We start from the raw sequence: 21,389 nt of genomic DNA on the forward strand, positions 1-21,389 counted from the left end.
TGCTTTGTATTTGTAGCTAGAACCATGTTGATAACACACCAATGTTTTGGTTATTGCTGAGCAGTGCTCCCACAGCATCAAGCTGTCTCTCCAACACCACACACACCTCCCGCCCCCGAAGGCAAGTAGTCTAGGGGTGGGCAAGAGGTTGGGAGAGGACAGAGCCGGGACAGCCAATCCCAACTGACCAAAGGGATATTCCATACAATATGACGTCTGCTCAGCAATAAAAGCTAAGAGAAAGGAAGAGGACAGAGGGTATTCGTGGTTAAGGCATTTGTCTTCTGAAGCAGCTGCTACACATACTGATGCCCTACTTCCCAGGAAGTGGCTTGGACATTGCCTGCTGAAGGCAAGTAGAGAATAAATCTCCTTTTTCTTACTTTGCTTCTGTGTGTGGCCTTTGCTTCTTTTTCATTAAACTGCCTTTATCTCGAACCATGAGTTTTTCATCTTATTTTCTCCCCTGTCCCATTGAGGAGGGGGAATGAGAGAGTGGTTTGGTGGGCACCTGGTGGTCAGCCAAGGTCAACCCATCACAGCAGCATTTCAAGCACACAAAGTAAGGCACTACTACTAAATAAGCCGAGGATGCTCATCATCTCTGAGTAAACCGCTACCAACTTATCTTAAAGACCAATGTTTCATTCTTTACACAGAAGCATTAAGAAACTCAGAATTATTTCACACTAGAAGAGAAAAATATAAAAAAACCATCAAAGTACAGTTGTATAATTTTAATGTATTGCAAAGGTTTGACTTGAGAAACAGGTTCTAATGCTTCTCTCACACACAGCTATTCTGTGCTGAATATCTCTTAATGCTATACATCATCCACTGCACCCTCATTAATATCCCATGAAGAGAATATTTCAGTCCAAAACACTGTCTGCCTAATGATTCACTGCATCTGTGTAGAAGCTACTCAGTAGAATTATGAAATCCATTTAGTAAGGCCACACAACTTTAAAAGTCTAGTATATTGAATAAAATAATTTTATTTGTATCTACTTTAAAAAAAACAAAAACAAACAAAGTTTATGGAATCTGAAAGTAGGTGATAAAAGGTAACTTTTAACTGAGACTTAATATGGGAGATTCTTTACCCAAAAATATGTCAAACATTAAGGTCATAAAGAACTTCAAGAATTTCTGTGCTATACTGTATGATATGTAAACAGATTTTGAAAATACTTTCCCATTATATATTTTGACACAGTATGCACAAATTTTAAAAATAAAAATTAAAAATTAAATTCAATTGCCTCAAGGTATTTCTTAGAAGTAAAGCCATTCGAAGATCTGTTTACCATCTGTGGTGACAAACTTCTATATATCCAAAATATTTCCTTTTTTCCTCAGTGCAGAATAACTTTCTGGAGGCAATTACCTATCAAAATGATGCTAGCAACACAGATCTGATTGTATGACTTCAGCACTTAAAAGAGCACACTGGTTTTACATGGCTTTTAATCTTGGGATACAATTATGCTATCAGAACTAAAATAAAATCTAAATCATTCATGTAGAGATGTGTGTGTCATCTGAACACTGTTTAGAGTCCTTGTTTTCCAGATCTGATGGAGGTGGTGAAGGTGCTCTGAGGTTCTTGTGCTTATATTCAGGGCAGGATGAACTTTGCAAATACCAGTTTCTCCAATTAACGACAAGCCACAAATCCCAAAGTAGGCATGTAAAGCATCTGAAAGCAGGACAGAAAATGAAAAAGAAAATTATGTTTCTATCAGGCTGTAACAGCCAACTGTTCCTGGATTCCAAACCCCCTGAATAATTACAACCAAGGAAAACAAACAGATGCTACATTTTAAACTTCAGATTTGAAACAAGAAAAGAATTTCTGCCCAAACCTTCCAGCATGAAATGATGGTGTGCAATCTCTAAGACTAGAGTCTGTTTTATTTTATAACAATTCTTTCCCACTACTTAACTACTTCTGAATTCTCAGGCCAAACAGCAAAATCATTTTAGGAGCTGTAAATACATTTCCTTCAACAGAGTAAATCCCCCTCCCCCCGCAACATGAAGGAATTATTTTTTTTGCAAATGAAAGATCAGGTGGATAGCTGGCTACTTAGTGGACAGTTGACTACTGAAACACCAAAATTAGCACCAGTATCCAAACAGCAGAATTGAAAAGTATGAAAAAAATCATTACTTTCCCTAATCTCCCCACTTCCAGAGAAAATACCCTAAAAATATGAATTAATGAAGTAGCTTGATCAGCAGAAATGAGATGCTCTTATTTCCCCATCCCACAGCTATCCTGCACTAGAGCTTGCTCAACACCCTCCATGACTTAAAGTAATTCAGAAAACGTGGGAGAAAACTATCCTGAGCAGGAAAATTTGGACAGCTTTCTGACATTTTAGTGAATTAAACTGGTTTGCAGAAGCGTTCATGATATACACCAAATCCAGTGCAAAAAGGGGAAAGGACATGCAGCTGTACTTAAGGAAGTTGGGAGGAAGAGGTGTGAGCCTGCCCCCTCTGGGCAACAATAATCCATTAGGTTGGATTATCAAAACAAGAAATCACAGCCTAAAGATGGAAAGAGGATGTGACCTTAATGTGTCCCTTCCAAATTCTCAACACTTGGTAATCTTTTGGAGGTATCGCTAATTTCATGTCTGACTAAAATGATATTACAAGAAGTTATATGGCTAGAGTCTCACTAGCTACCTTCTCTGAAAGATGGCTTCTGCTTATCAGCATTAACATGCAGACAAAAGCACATTCAGTATAGTCCCTATTGACCTTGCAGAAAGTATGTCAGGCAAGGAAAGCTCAACTTCAGGAAATACAGTATATTAACTCCTGTGGAAAGCTGTATTGATACTCACTAAAATCCATATACAAACTTAATTACCTATATAGGGATATTTGGTGAGTTTAACCACGAAGTTCTACACTTGTGCAAATCCATATTAACTTAATACACAACTCCATTGTAGCCATAACACACCTATGCAGCCTGTGTACTCCTCTCTTTAAAGATATAAAAAATGCAAGGCTTTTCAAGGTTGAAAACCATAGGTCCAAATGTTTTGTTTCATGAGCAATTCACAAATACATGGCAGTACACAATCTCACAACTACTGAGCAGCTGTCTTAAAACCAAAGTACAAGGTGGACTTATACTTCTACTAGTGCAAATCTCACTTCAGTGTTTTACATTTAGTAAATGTGCATACCCATTTTCATCCTCTCCCTCTCTTTTTATCATGTTAGATCTTCTAATATTTCTTTTGTGTCACCTGCAATTCACACATTTCCAATTCTTTTGTATCGTGTATCATTTAAAGATATCATGAGATGCATCAGCAGTACATCTAGTAGTTAAGAGAAATTTTTTTAAATTTATTTAAAGCTTATCATGATTTATGCTCAAATCTAAAAAAAAATGAATGACTTGGTTATGTGTTCTAACAAAATCCCCAGCTCTGTAGAACCCTGATGTTTGGGGGTTTAATATTTGTAATAAGTAGCATTAACTTAAGATAGCAGATCTAACTTTTGTATCAGGAAACTTCTGATAGCCTTTCCTGTTTGACAAACCTATGTGGATGCTTATCTGTAGAGACTACTAAAAACTAAACAATAGACTTTTCACAATTCCCTTTGGTATGCTCATGATTTCAGAGGATTACAGAATCATGGAATTGTCAGAGTTGGAAGGGACCTCTAGAAATCATCTAGTCCAACTCCCCTGCTAAAGCAGGATTGCCTAGAGCACATTACTCAGGACTGCATCCAGGCGGGTCTTGAAAATCTCCAGAGAAGGGGACTCCACAACCTCCCTGGGCAGCCTGTTCCAGTGCTCTGTCACCCTCATTGTAAAGAAGTTTTTCCTCATATTTGAATGGAACTTCCTATGTTCCAACTTGTGCCCATTGCCCCTCGTCCTGTCACTGGGAACCACTGAAAAGCTTTACTAGCATTTAAAAGACTTTTGACTTTTCAGATTGATTTTCAAAGGCAAGAAATAGTTTTCTAAGATTACTGCTCAACAAGCACACTAGTCCAAACACTTACTATTTTAAATCAAGAAACACTGCTACCTCTAAAACCAACAATGTATTAACATTTGTTAGCATGGGAACATCAGGACTACAAAATAATACTTTCCTGAATCATCAGTTGTGAGAAGTTACTTGCAATTTTGGTAGTCCATGTAATATTTAACCAGAGCTTTTTGCATAAAATAGGAGCTACAGAAGTTCAAATTCTGAATCTATTTTAGAAAGCACCTATGAAGAAATTGCATATGCTTATTTTGCAATCTTTCCCTGGCATATTCTGTCACACCTGAGTTTTGCAACAAAATCAAACTGAGACCACTATTCTCAGCTTTATAAAAGCTAAATGCTTCAAGGAGAATTAATCATTTCTGTCCTTATTCGACCTCAACAGAACTATTAACTCATTTGTGAGATGACCCATACCAGTCTCGTTATCTTCACATTTTGCATTTACTCAGAAGTCAAGAGGACTGTGTACATTTAACCATCAGTAGGCTTCTGAAAACAATGGAGCTGCACAGACACTTCACATTAATAAAGTGGGAAATCTTTATTGTCTTCAAAAAGACAGCTCAGCTTTCAGATAGTAGAGTGATCTTGTCTGAAGCTCAGCTGTGTATATATCGCATTGAAACTACAGATCCGTAAAAAAAAAAAGATGCTGCATTTACAATCATCATTCAGATTAGAACTTCATTAACTTTTTTACTATTTTTCTTCAAAACATGAACACAGACTTACATCACCATCTGCCTGAGGAAAGAATGCTGCAATAAACCCACCTATCACAAAAGTATAAACTGATTAGTTTTTTTCTGTAAAAATCCTATACCATTAAACTTCAACAGTACCAAAGGAAACACCAAACAAGTTTTTCCCAGATGATATGCAATCTTATATGATGCATTCTATAAATTGTTGGAGCTAGAAAAAATCTGGCATACCAGCAAAACTTCTGTACGTTCATAAATCAACAATCTAGTTAATCCTTAGTACTCTAGTTCAGCCTTCTTGTTCCAATTTCTGTGGTCAGCCAGAGCATTCAAGTTAAAAAGTAGCTTACTCTCAAAAGAAAGTTTAAGAGACAGGAAAAACTTGCTTTAAAGGAAACAGTAGTGTACAGGCAGGAACACCATACAAATCAAAGCAAACAGCTTTATTATTGGTCTTGCCTTCCTCAAATCTTATGTCAAACTATTTTAAAGGACAGGTTGAGGAACTTTTTACATGATTGGGGTTTTAAAGATACTGTTTTTCTTCCTAACCTCCTAAGTAAATAGTTCATCAAGACAAATGGAAATATTTCCTTGAAGTAATACTGATTGGTCTACATAATGTACACCAAATATAGATAGTTGTCAGGAATCCTGAACTGGTTTTCAGGGGGGAAGCATGTCATGAGCACTATATTATCAGTGTGGGTCCACTCTGACAAACTGTCTACTGTTCTTCAAAATGAAATGATGCCATGCTGAAATATCTCTGTGTAGATTCTGTCTCCTCCTTTATTATAACTATGTTTTTATTGTTTGGTGAGTTTATGGACTGTTTATCTTCTTTGAACAAAATGCCACTGAACATTACTACTGGCACAAAGTTTATTTTCATATCTTTACAGTATCTCCTTTGAATTCTAGTATTTTTTCAAATTATCGGTTTCCACTTCAAAAATGCATCCAATAACTATTTCAGATATACTATGTATAATTTCTATGTGCAATTATAATCTGTAAATCATAATATGTAACTACATAACTCTGAGTTGAGTGTTTTAAATACATTAAAGATTTCTGAATAATCTCAAAGGATTCATTTCTTAAGGAAATAAACTTTCTGAAATATTTTACTCAGACCCTTTACAAAGATACTCACTGCACAGTATGATTTTTAATTAGAATGGTTAAACACATGGAAAAGCTTGTCCACCTCTAAACCAACAGTGACACTGTTCTGGTGACAGTCTAAACAACAGCAGCTCACTTGCTCTGATGCTGAACAAGGAAAAACTATATCCCTTTCTCTCTAAATCAGGAAAATCTCATATTTTAAGGTTTATGTTTTTCCATTATTTGAAGGAGACTGGGGAAAAAAACCCTCTCTTACACCTCTCAGATGTTTGACTGCTGGAATATATTTGTAGCTTAAAAGACACTCACCATAATTTTGAGAAGTAAATTTACCTGGATGGCTATCTGGCCACTTGGCAAATCCACCAACAAGACGATCTTGAGTTGACAGGATGTAATTTCGATTTCTCTCAAAATTTGTATATTGGAATATGTTCAAGAGCTGAAAAGAAGTTAGAATGTTACAGTAATATACTAAACTTGAGTATATTTTAAAATATTAAAATAGAATGTCTATTTACATAGATAAGTAGAGCAATATAGCACCGATGTGTTAAACCTCCTTATCTTGCATTTTTTCAAGATGAAAAACCTTTATAATGATCTTTGCATATTCTTGTACTTGCGCCAAATATGTAATTCTTCCAAGTAAACCAAGGTGGTTAAAGAAATCAAAATAAATAGTCAATAAATATCCTGTAGGATTTCTGTACACTACCTTCAAAGTTGCTCCCACCCAAAAGGAATAGCAGGTGTCTACAGGTTTGTTGGGTCGTCCATGGTAGCCATTCTGTTGTCTCATTATACACCACCTTCTTATCCTGTTCAGTTCTTTTTCTGAAAAAACTTCCTCCAGTTTACCCATCAAACACAGTGATGCAATACCACAAAATGTAGAGCCACCTATGGAGGAAACAGTTGTTTATGCAATGTTTTAAGATACCCACATTTTCACTGAAGCCTGTATGATCTCAATCAGAATTTTAACTACACCAATATCAATTAAACCAATGGATTTCTAAAAAGAGTACAACATAAATGAGTAAATGGTAATGCAACAGAAGACATTTCTTGATATATTACTTGCACAAGAAAGCTAATGGGAAACCAGCAATCAGACTATCAGACTGAAGCAGAGATGCCAAAGGCAGTCACAGACACAACTCCCCAGAGAAGAAAAATAAACTGAAGGGTAAGTGTCTGACAAGCAGTAAGAAAAAACAAAACCAAAACCACAAAACCCAATAGACATGGTTAATGCTATGAAAAAACTGGAGGATTCCATGGTTGTAGCAAACACAAATTATGCTTCTAAAGATTTTTTTTTTTATTGTCAAGGAAACTGTAAGGTAAAATTTGAAATTAGAAGAGAAATTCATATTCTCTGTCTGCATATCATTACCATCACTTTTAAAAACCCATCAAAGCTCATTCTATTACCTGTAATTATATAATTACAGCCTGGAAGTAAGCTGTTGATACAAGCCATTGGGAGCAAGATCCACTGTTATGGCACTAGAAAACCCCATGAAATATAGGATTATTTTTCATTCTGATGTTGAAATGCAGGAAGGATAGTGAAGTAATGATATTTGTTATGGTTAGCATTCTACAGAAACTTAACTACATTTTAAAATACGTAGGGGTATAATTTAAGCTTTTCAACTTTACCAGGGGTCTAGGGGCCAGCTGCTGGATGGACTGACTATCTTGATCAACTGGAGATGAGGAACAGCATCAACTTGTCTGTGCTGTTCATATCTGTGTGAATACCGGTATTGTAACAGTATGTGGAAGGAAAGAGAGTCTGTTCCTTTAAGGGTATCTGGTCAAGGGCCTTTGCAATGCAAAAAGGGTTATTAAGAAAAAGGTGGAAGCCATAAACAAGAAAACATAGAGAGACACAAACCTGACCAGCAAACAATAAGGGAGGCAGTGATGAGAACCAAACCAGGTCAGTCACACTAATTGGTAAGGATATATGGCGTGTGGGAATATTTATTCCATTAAGATTATATGATCAAGGACCTTGTCAAATGAGGAAAAGGGGGGGAAGCCATAAACAAAACATAGAGACACAAACCTGACAAGCAAACATAATGGAGACAAAGACAGGAAGCAAACCTGGTCAGTAGCACTAATTGATGGGCTATCAAGAAACCAGAGGCAAACTTAGACTTTGCAACTGATAAGGATGTAAACCTCAGGGTCCAGGATGTCGGAGGGGAGGTCAGTGGAACTACGCAAACAGATGAGGAAATGTGCAGGGCAAAGGGGAGCAGGGAGGGAAAAACCGGAAGTAGACAGAAAAGGGTATAAAAAGGACTGGTCACATCTAAACTGGCACCAAGTCAATGCAGTTGTCTGATTGAGCCCTGCACCTGATCACTGCAGTCTGATCTATCTTCTAATTAAATCCTTTCTTAACTGTCTCTGCATAAACTGTATCCCATGTGCATGTGTGCTGCGAGGACTAAGTGACAGCTATTAGGGAGACCTGTGTGAGTGGATTTGGTGCCACCTACTGGGGTCACCGGGGCTGTAGGTGCCCCTGGGCTATGGTGGGGTTCTTGGCCACTAGGGCAGGAATGAGGTGCATCCCAAAAAAGCAGCTACTGGGAGGGACCAAACTTCGTGAGGTGAGTGGCTGGAGCAGGACCACAGGTCAGTCTGTGTGCCTGGTGCTGGCTGCTGGGGGGGAACTGAGTGTCTGTATTTCCCCAAATGGTGCATGGGGTGTGCATGTGTATTCACCAGCAAACTTCAAGCTGGACTAGCCAGCAAGTAGGAAGCCCTGGGTCTGGGCAGGGGTATCAGGAAGAGGGACTGTGCTGGTGGTATTCAAGGGGAACTTGCGAATGTGGAGTGCCTGCGGGACAAGTGTGTGAGTGCGTGCATGTTTGCTAGCAAGCATCAAGCTGGACAAGCCAGCAAGTAGGGAACCCAAGAAGCAAGAAAGAGGGCCTGGGGTCTGGGCAGTGCTATCAGGGTGGGACCAGTACCCCCTGCTTCTGACACCTGGTACAGCATTGTTGCCAAGATATGGTGACACCCATTATGGAACAGGGAAGCGTAACAGCACATGAGATAATCCGGATGGCAAAATCCATGATCCCCCAGTGCTCAGGGATGCCTCCTGTGACTGTTCACTCAACTCTTCCTCAGATTTTGGCTAACACACAGCTCATGCTAAGGCCTGATGTATGCTGGGAGAAGCACCATTAGGTCAAAGGGTAGGCAGGACACAACGGACAGGAAGAGATAAAGATCATTATGCAGCCATTGACACCTGCAGCTTGCTGTCTCCTGCAGACAAAATTATTGCATATTGATTGTCTGGCAGCCTCTTCAGAATCCACTAACTTATGGAAATGGGAAGGACTAAACTCCCAGACTGAGAGGTATAAATATATCATCTTATTCAAAAGGCTTTTGAAGGAGATCCAACAGCAGCCAGTCTGCTAAGGCCTTCATGTTTCCTGGTGTGATATAGGTGATGCCTGCACTGTGATGGAGGGGGAAAGGGAAGCACCCTCACTGTCGGCTAGAGTACTGTGACACCGTCTCCATCGTTCTTCTTCTTTTGAGGACTGAGTGAATGACTCGTGTACTTTTTCAAAGTCAGAGTCTAGATTATGATTACTGTATTGTGTGCTGATTATTAAGAATTTGACTCAATCTGCAGAGGGTCCAGGTGACTGAAAAGCCTAGGTAACTGAAATTTTAGGTAATAGGAAAGCTATGCTAATTGCTAGAAATTCTGTGTAATTATAAGCTATGCTGATTACTAAAACCATTACATAATAATAAAAGCTCCAAATTGGCCCTGTGGCAAATTCTCATTCTACCAAGGAACCTTAAAAGAACCTGCCTGTCCCTATAGCATCAGGTGACACAGACGGACAGAGAGGCAAGGCTGGTACTTGAGGAATCTGCAAATGTGCATATGCTTGTGAATTTAAAGAATGTAGTGTGTGTGCCTTCATTAGCGAACTGTCTCTAACAGGTATATTGGTTGCATGTGGCAAGGTCTTGGTAGCAGGGGGGCTACAGGGGTGGACTCTATGAGAAGAGACCAGGGGCTGCTTCTGTGATGGACAGAATCCGTTCCAGTCCACTCTGTAACAAACCCACCACTGGCCAAAGCTCAGTCAATCAGTGAAGCTGGTGGCACCACCACAAAATGACAGAGTTTTCGATTCTTGGAGAAGTAAGGAGGGGGGTCAGCAGAACTACTACCTTGGACTTTACCTAAACAAAGGTAAGAACATTTGTTTATGGGTAAGAATCAGGGGAAAGGCCAACAAGGCAGATATCATGGTGGGAGTCTGTTATAGCCCACCCAACCAGGATCAAGAAGCAGACAAAATACTCTATAAGCAGCTGGGAGAAGTCTCATAATCACTACTACTTGTCCTCATGGGGGACTTCAACTTACCACATGTCTGCTGGAAATAAAATACAGCGGAGAGGAAACAGTCTAGGAGGTTCCTGGAGGGTGTGGAAAATAACTTCCTGACACAACTGGTGAGCGAGCCAACTAGGGAAGGTGCCCTGCTAGACGTGTGGTTGCGAACAGAGAAGGGCTTGTGAGTGATGTGAAGGTTGGAGGACATCTTAGGCAAAGCAAGAGGGGTTAGCAGAACTGCCAGCTTGGCCTTCCAGAGGGCAGACTCTGGTCTGTTCAGGGGACTGGTTGACAGAGTCCCTTGGGAGGCAGTCCTGAAGGGAAAAGGAGTCCAGGAAGGCTAGACGTTCTTCAAGAAGGAAATCCTAAAGGCACAGGAGCAGGCCATCCCCACGTGCCGAAAGACGAGCCAGCAGGGAAGATGACCGGCCTGGCTAAACCAAGAGCTCTGGCTGGAACGCAGGGAAAAACAGAGAGTTTATGACCTTTGGAAGAAGGGCCAGGCAACTGAGGAGGACTACAAGGATGTCGTGAGGTTATGGAGGGGGAAAATTAGAAGGGCCAAAGCCCAACCAGAACTTAATCTGGCTACTGCTGCAAAAGACAATAAAAAATGTTCCTATAAATACATTGGCAACAAAAGGAGGGCTAAGGAGAAACTGTGGAGGAATGGCTGAGTGAAAAGGGACATGACTTGATTGCAATGAGCAACCCAGTCTTTGATAGGGATGAAAGCCCGGAGGAGGCTGTGAACTCTCCTTGAGAAAGAGAAGTATGAAGAAGTAGCTACATGATAAAGAAAAGATAAGCGGTACTGCCTCCGGGAGATAGAGAAACATCTGCTGCGTGTGGACAAGAGGTCTGCACTAATTGTGTGAGCGCTCTAGGCGCGTGAACAGAGACTGTAAGCCAATCGTATAGCTGTCGCTAGCACGTGCTCTGCTTGTCTGTCTTTATATACTCTGTGAGAACTTGAATAAAGTGAGAACGATCATACTCATATTGAGACTCATCATTACTCCGGGTCCGTCTCCCACTCCGACAAAACTCCATCCTTTATTGGATGCGGGGGGAAACATAGCGACCAAGGATGAGGAAAAGGCTGAGGTACTTCATGACTTCTTTGCCTCAGTCTTTCATACTAAGACCAATTGTTCTTTGGGTACCCAGCCCTCGAGCTGGAAGACAGGGATGGGGAGCAGAATCCATAATCCAAGGGGAAATGGTTAGCGACCTGCTACACCACTTAGACACACACAAGTCTATGGAGCTGGATGGGATACACCCAAAGGTTATTAAGGGAGCTGGCGTAAGTGCTCACCAAGCCACTTTCCACCATTTATCAGCAGTACTAGTCCTAGCTAAGCAGGGAGGTCCCAGTGGACTGGAGGCTAGCAAATGTGATGCTCATACACAAGAAGGGCCGGAAGGAGGATCCGGGGAACTACAGGCCTGTCAGTCTGACCTCGGTGCTGGGGAAGGTTATGGAGCAGATCTTCCTGAGTGCCATCACGTGGCATGTACAGGACAACCAGGTGATCAGGCCCAGTCAGCATGGGTTTATTAAAAGCAAGTCCTGCTTGACTAACCCAATCTCCTTCTGTGACAAGGTGACCAGCTTAGTGGCTGAGGGAAAGGCTGTGGATGTTGTTTACCTGGACTTCAGTAAAGCCTTTGACACCGTTTCCCATAGCATTCTCCTGGAGAAACTGGCTGCTTATGGCTTGTATGGGCATACTCTTTGCTGGTTTAAAAACTGAATGGATTGAGGCCAATTCTGTTTAACATCTTTATCAATGACCTGTACGAGGGGATCAAGTGCACCATCAAGTAAGTTTGCAGATGACACCAAGTTGGGCAGGGATGTTCATCTGCTTGAGGGTAGGATGGCTCTACAGAGGGATCTGGAGAGGCTGGATCGATGGGCCAAGGCCAATGGGATGAGATTCAACAAGGCCAAGCACCGGATCATGCACTTGGGTCACAACAATCCCATGGAACGCTACAGGTTTGGGGAAGTGTGGCTGGAAAGCTGCCTAGTGGAAACGGACCTGGAGATATTGGTCGACTGCCAGCTGAATATGAGCCAGCAGTGTGCCCAGGTGGCCAAGGCACCCAATAGCATCCTGGCTTGTATTAGAAATAGTGTGGCCAGCAGGACTAGGGAAGAGATCATCCCCCTGTATTCAGCACTGATGAGGACACACATTGAATCCTGTGTTTGGTTTTGGGCCCCTCACTACAAGACATTGAGATGCTGGAGTGTGTCCAGAGAAGGGCAACAAAGCTGGTGAGGGGTCTAGAGAACAAGTCTTATGAGGAGCGGCTGAGGGAACTGAGGTTTTTTTTAGTCTGGAGAAAAGGAGGCTGAGGGGAGACCTTATCGGTCTCTACAACTACCTGAAAGGAGGTTGTAGCAAGGTGGGGGTTGGTCTCTTCTACCAAGTAACAAGTGATGGGACAAGAGGAAATGGCCTCAAGTTGCACCAAGGGAGGTTTATATTGGATATAAGGAAAAATTTCCTCACCGAAAGGGTTGTCAAGCATTGGAACAGGCTGCCCAGGGAAGTGGTGGAGTTGCCATCCCTGGAGGTATGTAAAAGATGTGTAGATGTGGCGCTTAGAGACATGGTTTAGTGGCGAACTTGGCAGTGTTAGGTTAACAGTTGAACTTGATCTTAAAGATCTTTTCCAACCTAAACAATTCTATGATTCTATGACCTCTCTGATATCATATTTAAGAAAGGGTAAAAAACTCCGCACAGCAGTTATGAGAGAGGAGGAAGGAAGAAAAAAAAAAAGCATGAGAAACAACCCTGCAGACACTAAGGTCAGTGAAGAAAGAGGGGGAGGATGTGCTCCAGGTGCTGGAGCAGAGATTCTCCTGCAGCCCATGGAAAAGACCATGGTGAAGCAGGTTTCCTTCTTCAGCCAGTGAAAATGACTATGCCAGAGCAGATGTGGATATGCTCTGAAGGAAGCTGCACCATGCTCCTGGCAGGAACTATAGCCCATGGAGGGCCCACACTGGAGCATTCTTATCATCAAGGACTGCAGCCTGTGGGAAGGACCAATGCTGGATCAGGGAAAAGGTGTGAGGAGGAAGGAGAGGCGGCTGTGGCTGGATGGGTGTGGGGTGGGGGGAGGGGAAGAGGAGCCTGGAATGAAGGAGGGAAGTCGTGCTTGGGAAGAAGGGAGGGGGTGGTGAGGGAAAGCCCTTTTAGATTTTGTCTTTGTTTCTCACCACCCGGATCTGTTTTAATAGGTGTGCTGGTTTTGGCTGATATGGAGTTAATTTTCTTCATAGCATCTTATATGGTGCTGTGTTTTGGATTTGTGACCAAAACAGGGTTGATAACACACCCATATTTTAGCTATTGCTGAGCAGTGCTTGCACAGAGTCAAGGCCTTCTCTGCTTCTCACACTGCCCCCTCTAGCAAAGAGTCTGGAGGTGCACAAGAAGTTGGGAGGGGCCACAGCTGGAACAGCTGACCCCAATGATATTCCATACCATATGCTGTCACACTCAGCAATAAAAAGATGGGGAAAAGGGTGTCATTTGGCATTTATCTTCCCAAATAACTGTAACACATGATGGAGCCCTGCTTTCCTGGAGAAGGCTGAACACCTGCCTGCCGATGGAAAGTAGTGAATGAATTCCTTGTTTTGCTTTGCTTGCATGCACAGCTTTTGCTTTACCAATTAAACTGTCTTTAAAACCCACGAGTTTTCTCACTTTTACCCTTCTGATTCTCTTCCCCATCCCACTGCTGGGGGAGTGAGTAAGCAGCTGTGTGGGGCTTAGCCACCGACTGGGGTTAAACCACAATTGGCAAGAAATTAAATGAATCTTCCCTAAGTCAAGTCTGCTTTGCCCATGACAGTAACTGGTAAGTGGGGTGGGTTGACCTTGGCTAGCTACCAGGTGCCCACCAAGTGGCTCTATCATACCTCCTTCCTCAACAGGACAAGGGGAGAAAATAAGACAAAGAGCTCATGGGTCCAGATAAGGACAGGGAGATCACTCACCAATTACCATCATGGGCAAAGCAGACTCGACTTGGGGAAATTAATTTAATCTATTGCCAGTTAAAGAGAGTTGGATAATGAGAAATAAGAACAAATCTAAAAACACCTTCCACCACCCCTCCCTTCTTCCCAGGCTCAACTTCACTCCCAACTCTTTTACCTCCTCCCCTGTCCCAAGCAGCGCAGGGGAATAGGGTACCACTGAGAAGGTGGCCTTGTCAGTGTTCTCTGTGTGTGTGTATGGGATATGTGCTCAGCTTTGCTACTGGTTGAACCTGCAAACAGGAAAGTGGTAGCTGCGTCCCTCAGCCTGGGCAGAGACCCCGGGTCCCTGGGATGTGCTTCAGCAACCAGGCAGGCAGGAGTCCTGGGCCAGAGCTGCTGGAGGAGGCAACCGCTCCTAACATCCCTTAAAAATCAACACTGCATGTGTATGGCATTTTAAACACTGAATATTGTTTAGAACTAAACAATATATAAACCGACCATATCCTAATGCAACTTAGGCCTGAGAGTATGGCTATAACACAGGGCAGAATAGTAACATATAAGTTAACATTAAACAGGTTATCTCAGGCATTAAAAGTAATTCAAGTGTGATAGTATAAAATTTTGTTCATACACTTCATTCCAATATGAAGGCTTATGTCATTAATGAACAGTGCATGAATCAGATGGACTTTAAATCTATGAAAAAGAACAACTAAAGAGAACTATGTTTCTAACCAGTATATAGTGGTCTGCCAGAAAGCTTCCTGTGATGTACATTAACTGGACTGAGAACACTTCTTCATCTTTTTTACATAGAAGATATGTGTGTCCTCTGTGTGTGACTCTTGGACAGGCGCTCAACTTTGCTACTGTGATTAAACCTGCAAGCAGGAAAGCAGCAGCCCTGTCTCTCAGCATGAGCAGAGACCCTGGGTCCCTGGGCTAGAGCAGGAGGAAGTCCTGGGCCGGAGCTACTCGAGGAGGCGACTGCTCCTAAAATCCCTTACCACCTTAATTACAAAAATTAACTGCAGCTTCAAGATTTGAGCTCCCAATGGATGCTGGAATCATAGAATCATAGAATAGTTAGAGTTGGAAGGAACCTTAAAGATCATCGAGTTCCAACCTCCTTGCCAATTGCAGGTACACCTCCCACCAGACCAGGTTGCTCAAAGCCCCATCCAGCCTGGTCTTGAACACCTCCAGGAATGGGGCATCCACAACTTCCCTGGGCAACCTGTTCCAGCGTCTCACCACCCTCACAGTAAAGAATTTCTTTCTAGTATCTAATCTAAAACTCCCCTCTTTCAATTTAAAACCGTTACCCCTCGTCCTATCACTACATTCCCTGATAAAGAGTGCCTCTCCAGCTCTCCTGTAGGCCCCCTTCAGGTACTGGAAGGCTGTTATGAGGTCTCCCTGGAGCTTTCTCTTCTCCAGGCTGAACAACCCCAACTCTCTCAGCCTGTCCTCATAGGAGAGGTGCTCCAGCCCTCTGATCATTTTCGTGGCCCTCCGCTGGACCCGTTCTAACAGGTCCATGTCCTTCCTGTGTTTTTAGGACTCCAGAGCTGGACACAATACTCCAGGTGGGGTCTCACGAGAGCAGAGCAGAGGGGTAGAATCACCTCCCACGACCTGCTGGCCATGCTTCTCTTGATGCAGCCCAGGATGTGGTTGGTTTTCTGGGCTCCCAGTACGCATTGCTGGCCCATGTTGAGCTTCTCATCCACCAACACCCCCAAGTCCTTCTCCTCAGGGCTGCTCTCAATCCATTCTCCGCCCAACCTGTATTTGTGCCTGGCGTCTGGCAAATGTGATGCCCATCCACAAGAAGGGCCGGAAGGATGATCCAGAGAACTACAGGCCTGTCAGTCTGACCTCGGTGCCTGGGAAGATCATGGAGCAGATCATCCTGGGTGCCATCATGCAACGCATGAGGGACACCCATGCGATCTGGCCCAGCCAGCACGGGTTCACGAGGGGCAGGTCCTGCTTGACAAACCTGATCTCCTTCTATGACAAAGTGACCCGCTTGCTGGATGAAGGAAAGGCAGTGGACGTTGTTTATCTGGACTTCAGCAAAGCCTTTGATACAGTCTCCCACAGTATCCTCCTGGAGAAACTGGCTGCCCATGGCTTGGATGGGAATACCCTCTGCTGGGTTAAAAACTGGCTGGAGGGCCGGACCCAGAGAGTGGTGGTGAATGGAGTTAAATCCAGCTGGCGTCCAGTCACGAGTGGTGTCCCGCAGGGCTCGGTACTGGGGCCAATTCTCTTCAACATCTTTATCAATGATCTGGACGAGGGGATCGAGTGCACCCTCAGTAAGTTCGCAGACGACACCAAGCTGGGTGGCAGTGTTGATCTGCTGGAGGGTAGAGAGGCTCTGCAGAGAGATCTCGACAGGCTGGATCGATGGGCCGAGACCAACGGGATGAGGTTTAACAAGGCCAAGTGCCAGGTCCTGCACTTCGGTCACAACAACCCCAGGCAGCGCTATAGGCTGGGGGCAGAGTGGCTGGAGAGCTGCCTGGCAGAAAAGGACCTGGGGGTGTTGGTCGACTGTCGGCTGAACATGAGCCGGCAGTGTGCCCAGGTGGCTAAGAAGGCCAACAGCATCCTGGCCTGTATCAAGAACAGTGTGGCAAGTAGGGACCGAGAGGTGATCGTCCCCCTGTACTCGGCACTGGTGAGACCCCACCTCGAGTACTGCGTCCAGTTTTGGGCCCCCTACCACAAGAGGGACATTGAGGTGCTGGAGCGGGTCCAGAGAAGGGCAACGAAGCTGGTGAGGGGTCTGGAGCACAAGTCTTACGAGGAGAGGCTGAGGGAGCTGGGGTTGTTCAGTCTGGGGAAGAGGAGACTGAGGGGAGACCTTATTGTTCTGTACAAGTACCTGAAAGGAGGCTGTAGAGAGACGGGGGTCGGTCTCTTCTCCCAAGTCACAGATGATAGGACAAGGGGTAATGGCTTCAAGTTGCGCCAGGGGAAGTTCAGGTTGGATATTAGGAAACATTTCTTTACTGAAAGGGTTATCAGGCATTGGAATGGGCTGCCCAGGGAGGTGGTGGAGTCACCATCCCTAGAGGTATTTAAGAAACGTGTAGACATGGTTCTTCAGGGCATGCTCTAGTGTCCAAGATTACTGGTTTGTGGTGGGGTGCTGTGTGGGTGGGTGATGGTTTTTGGTTTGGTTGTTGTTGTTGTGTGTTCAGGTGGTGGGTGGTGGTTTTGTTTGTGGTGGTTTTTTTTTTTTTTTTTTTTTTTTTTTTTTTTTTTTACTGTTGGTTGGACTCGATGATCTCTGAGGTCCCTTCCAACCACTACGATTCTGATTCTGATTCTGATTCTGATTGCCATGTCCCAGGTGCAGGACCCTGCACTTGGACTGGTTGAACTTCATGAGGTTTGCACAGGCCCACCTCTCAAGCCTGTCCAGGTCCCTCTGGATGGCATCCCTTCCCTCCAGTGTGTTGACCGTGCCACACAGCTTGGTGTCATTGGCAAACTTGCTGAGGGTGCACTCCATCCCACTGTCCATGTCTCCAACAAAGGTGTTCAACAGCACTGATCCCAGTACTGACCCCTGAGGAACACCACTCGTCACTGGCATCCGCTTGGACATTGAGCCATTGAGCGCAACCCTTTGAGTGCAGCCCTCCAGCCAGTTCCTTATTCACTGAGTGGTCCATCCAGCAAATCCATGACTTTCCAATTAATCTAGCAGAGTAAATGTTTCTAGGCTTTACTGATATCTGATGAAACTGGAAATTATCAAGTGCACTGTACAAGATGTCTTCAGATAAATCCACAGAATACCAATGGTACATGCAGAAATAGGTTGCTCTGTCAGCAAGAGACGAGAACTACAGCCAACACCTTTCAAAAAAAACAACACCTTTCATGAGGTAAGAATAACAGAGTTGATATATTAAGAACCCATCTGGTCTGAAATTAAGCTGGAACTAAGAGAAGAAGACATCATATTCTGAGGCATGTTTTGGATTTGCTCCTCTTCTTCGCACTTCCTTAAAACCAGAAAAGAAGGAAAAGCATGACATACCCTGCACTTCTTACAGCATTTCTCAATTCCAGTCGTAAAAATGGGTATAGAACATGTTAACATTCTTACCATGAGATTCCAGTCCAGCTCCTTGTGCCAGGCCATTATCATAAGACTAAAGAAAAAATCAACAAACCAGATACTTTAGAGCGAAATCACTTTTACAGACATTCCAATTTATCAGTTTATTAGCAAAATTATTATCAGAACATTCCACCATTCTAATCTAGTTAAATTCTGAACCTATGTCTCAAAAAGCTCTTGGCACATATCAGTGTTGTTTCAATACAGGCAGTTTTTATGACTTTTTTCTTCAAACAAAGAGCATGGAGTTCATTTTAGTTGTGATATATGTTAAAAGTCTGGAATTAGGTAAACATTTATTTGCCAAAAAGGGAAAACATACAGTGTAGATAACCCTTAGAAAAGCCCTACAGTTTTGGGGCCTTCTGAAAAGGGAAAATGGATACATAATTCCAAACCAAATTGAAGTGCATACATAAAATCTGCCTCTAACTCAAAAGATGGTTAATGTACATGAAGGCATAATGTATGGTACTACTGTATGTACAACGCTGAAGCACAAGAAATGCTCTAGTACAGAGCAAGAGCATCGGCCTTTCAAAAACTGAAGACTGGTGGGGCAGGGCGGGGGGGGGGGGCAGAAGCAACAACATACTAAGCATACTATTTGGCATTGAACTTTACCTGCCCTGTAAAATAAATGCTGTTAAAATTATTATTAAAATGCTGGAAAAAATGCTTTGTAAAGTGAAATAAAAAGGAGGAGCTTCACTGACAAACAAAGCATCAAAAGTATTCTGAGAATACTTCATCTTTTTTACAGAGAAGATGTAATAATAATACAATTACAGACAAGATGTACATCCTTACTGTAAGGGGATGTACTGGACTGGGAACATTTAATAAGCTTGACTTGAACTCAATAATTATTTTTTCCATTGATTCTGTATATGATTTTAGAAAGCAGGACTAGAGCTCATTGAAATTTGAGGATTTTAGTGATGCAATATTTTACTTATCCATTTTTTAAAGTTATAGGATGTCCTGGTTTGAAGTAAAACAGAACCAACTTTCTGTTCAGTAATTTTACATTTTAGCTAGGCCTCTTCTAACTCTCTGAAATTAACAGCATATTGTGCAGAAAACTGCTCATTCTCAGAGTGATAAGACCAATGTTTGTGCTACATGCCAAGGAATGGTATGCAGGGAGGCCCTTGCTTATACTTATTGCTATAACAACCAAGGTCAGCCAATTTCGTTATTTGCCCCCTTAGAGGGTCAGAAACAGAAAAACGTAGAGGGGTCACATCTGTGGGGAGGAGCGGACAGGACAGGTGACCCAAACCTGACCAACTGGGGTATTCCATCCCATCTGCCCCATGCTCAGTATAAAAGCTGAGGGATCAAAGGGTCAACTCTTTTTCTTCAATGGCCGACGTCCAGAGAGGACTCTGTCTGTTCATCTGCCTTTGATTCCGATCCATGTGTTCCTGACTCCAGAGCTGGAACCCAGTTCTCATTCGTCACTGAGTCCAGTCTGGGACTTCCCCAGTTCCTGCCGGTGACGTGACTGTCATCCTGGGAGCTCGATACGGTTTTGTATATATTGTATCTATTTCATCATTTTCTTCTTTTTGATTTTAATATTAATTCTTCATTAAAGTAGTTTAGTTCATTCTAAACTTCTAAATCTCCTTATCTCTTCCTCTCCTCTCTTTTTTTTTGAGGGGGGGGCAGGGAAGGGCCACCTGTCAGTCTGGTTTTGGTAAATTTGGCCGAAACCACGACATAGGAACTTCAGGCCTCAATTTTTGAAAATTTGCTTTCAATTTTAAATTGAATTTTAAAGAAAGAAGATCAGATTTAATTGAACTTGCAACACAAGTACACAAGTTCACAACAAGAACACAACCAATATGATTACTTTGCTAGTACAAACATTACAATGAAAATATAAATACAAAAAGGAATGTACTTTTCATTTTCAATTAATTGAAGTAGGAGTAGAAAAGAAAAAATTACTGTAATATTTCTATTTGGATGAATAGATTTTTAGTCATAGTAAAGAACTAAAGCTATTAACTTGAAAATGCATTGAGAAATAACACTTTGGCAATACTCACCATACTTCTTCTAATGTAGTCTACTGCTTTTTTTGTATCCATGCCTGACCAGTTATCAAGCATGTAGCAGATACAGGAAGCACAGTACACAAACCTCATATCATTCTCACTTCCTTCCAGCACAGCACAGAAACTGAAAGAAAGGTTTCTTACATTTTATAGCCCATTACATTAGAAAATATGAAAAGCATTTTAGGAATTGCATTATTTTTCCTTTTAAAATAAGTTAGTTACTTCTATTTATAGTAGAAGAGGTATCAGTCTGTACATTAAAACCATACATGATACAAACATGTATAACAGGTTAACAGTGCAGTTTATTATTGTAATCAGGCATGATGACAAGCAACCACTTCAAGATGCTAGGGGGTTTGGAGCAACTCATCACTAACTCCTTTCTCTTGAATAAACTTTAATGACAAAAATGGTACAACATATAAAAGGAATGCATATAGCAGTGGTAGAAGCACCCCCACATGCTAGAAGATGCTGCAAATGGAAGTAGACCAACAAATCCATATATACATACATTAGAATTTAGCCCATTAAGGTCAGTCTGTTGCTATAAGTAACAGGAAATTGTAGATCATCTGGTTTATATTCACTACTTATATTTAGAACATTCCAGAGGGGATAGGTGTTTGTTTGGGGTTTTTTTTGTTTTGTTGTTTTTTTTTTTAAACCTACACATGTAACACTGCATTTTAATAGTTATGCTCTATTTTAAAAAAAAGTTTTAATTATAGGACACTTCTAGGCAATACAAAGCCATTTGACCAAAACAAAGGCTTTCATAGCTAGTAAATGGGGACAGCAAATTCATTACGAAGTGAAACATAATTCAGGAATAAGATTTCTAG

At 42.3% G+C, this 21,389-nt stretch overlaps 1 protein-coding gene across 1 annotated transcript in view; it reads right to left on the reverse strand.

Moving 5' to 3' along the window:
* Positions 1-979: 979 nt before the first annotated feature.
* LOC141476668 (geranylgeranyl transferase type-1 subunit beta-like) overlaps positions 980-21,389 on the reverse strand; it is a 63,109-nt gene continuing 42,699 nt past the window's right edge. Inside the window, exons 5-9 of the mRNA XM_074165468.1 lie at positions 20,530-20,662; positions 18,452-18,497; positions 6,606-6,790; positions 6,221-6,329; positions 980-1,702 (exon numbers count right to left, since the gene is read on the reverse strand). Of these exons, the coding sequence (XP_074021569.1) occupies positions 1,518-1,702; positions 6,221-6,329; positions 6,606-6,790; positions 18,452-18,497; positions 20,530-20,662 (658 nt within the window). The 3' untranslated portion in view covers positions 980-1,517. The remainder of the gene's footprint in view (positions 1,703-6,220; positions 6,330-6,605; positions 6,791-18,451; positions 18,498-20,529; positions 20,663-21,389) is intronic.

Source organism: Numenius arquata, chromosome W, assembly GCF_964106895.1.
Source record: "Numenius arquata chromosome W, bNumArq3.hap1.1, whole genome shotgun sequence".
Classification (NCBI taxonomy): domain Eukaryota; kingdom Metazoa; phylum Chordata; class Aves; order Charadriiformes; family Scolopacidae; genus Numenius; species Numenius arquata.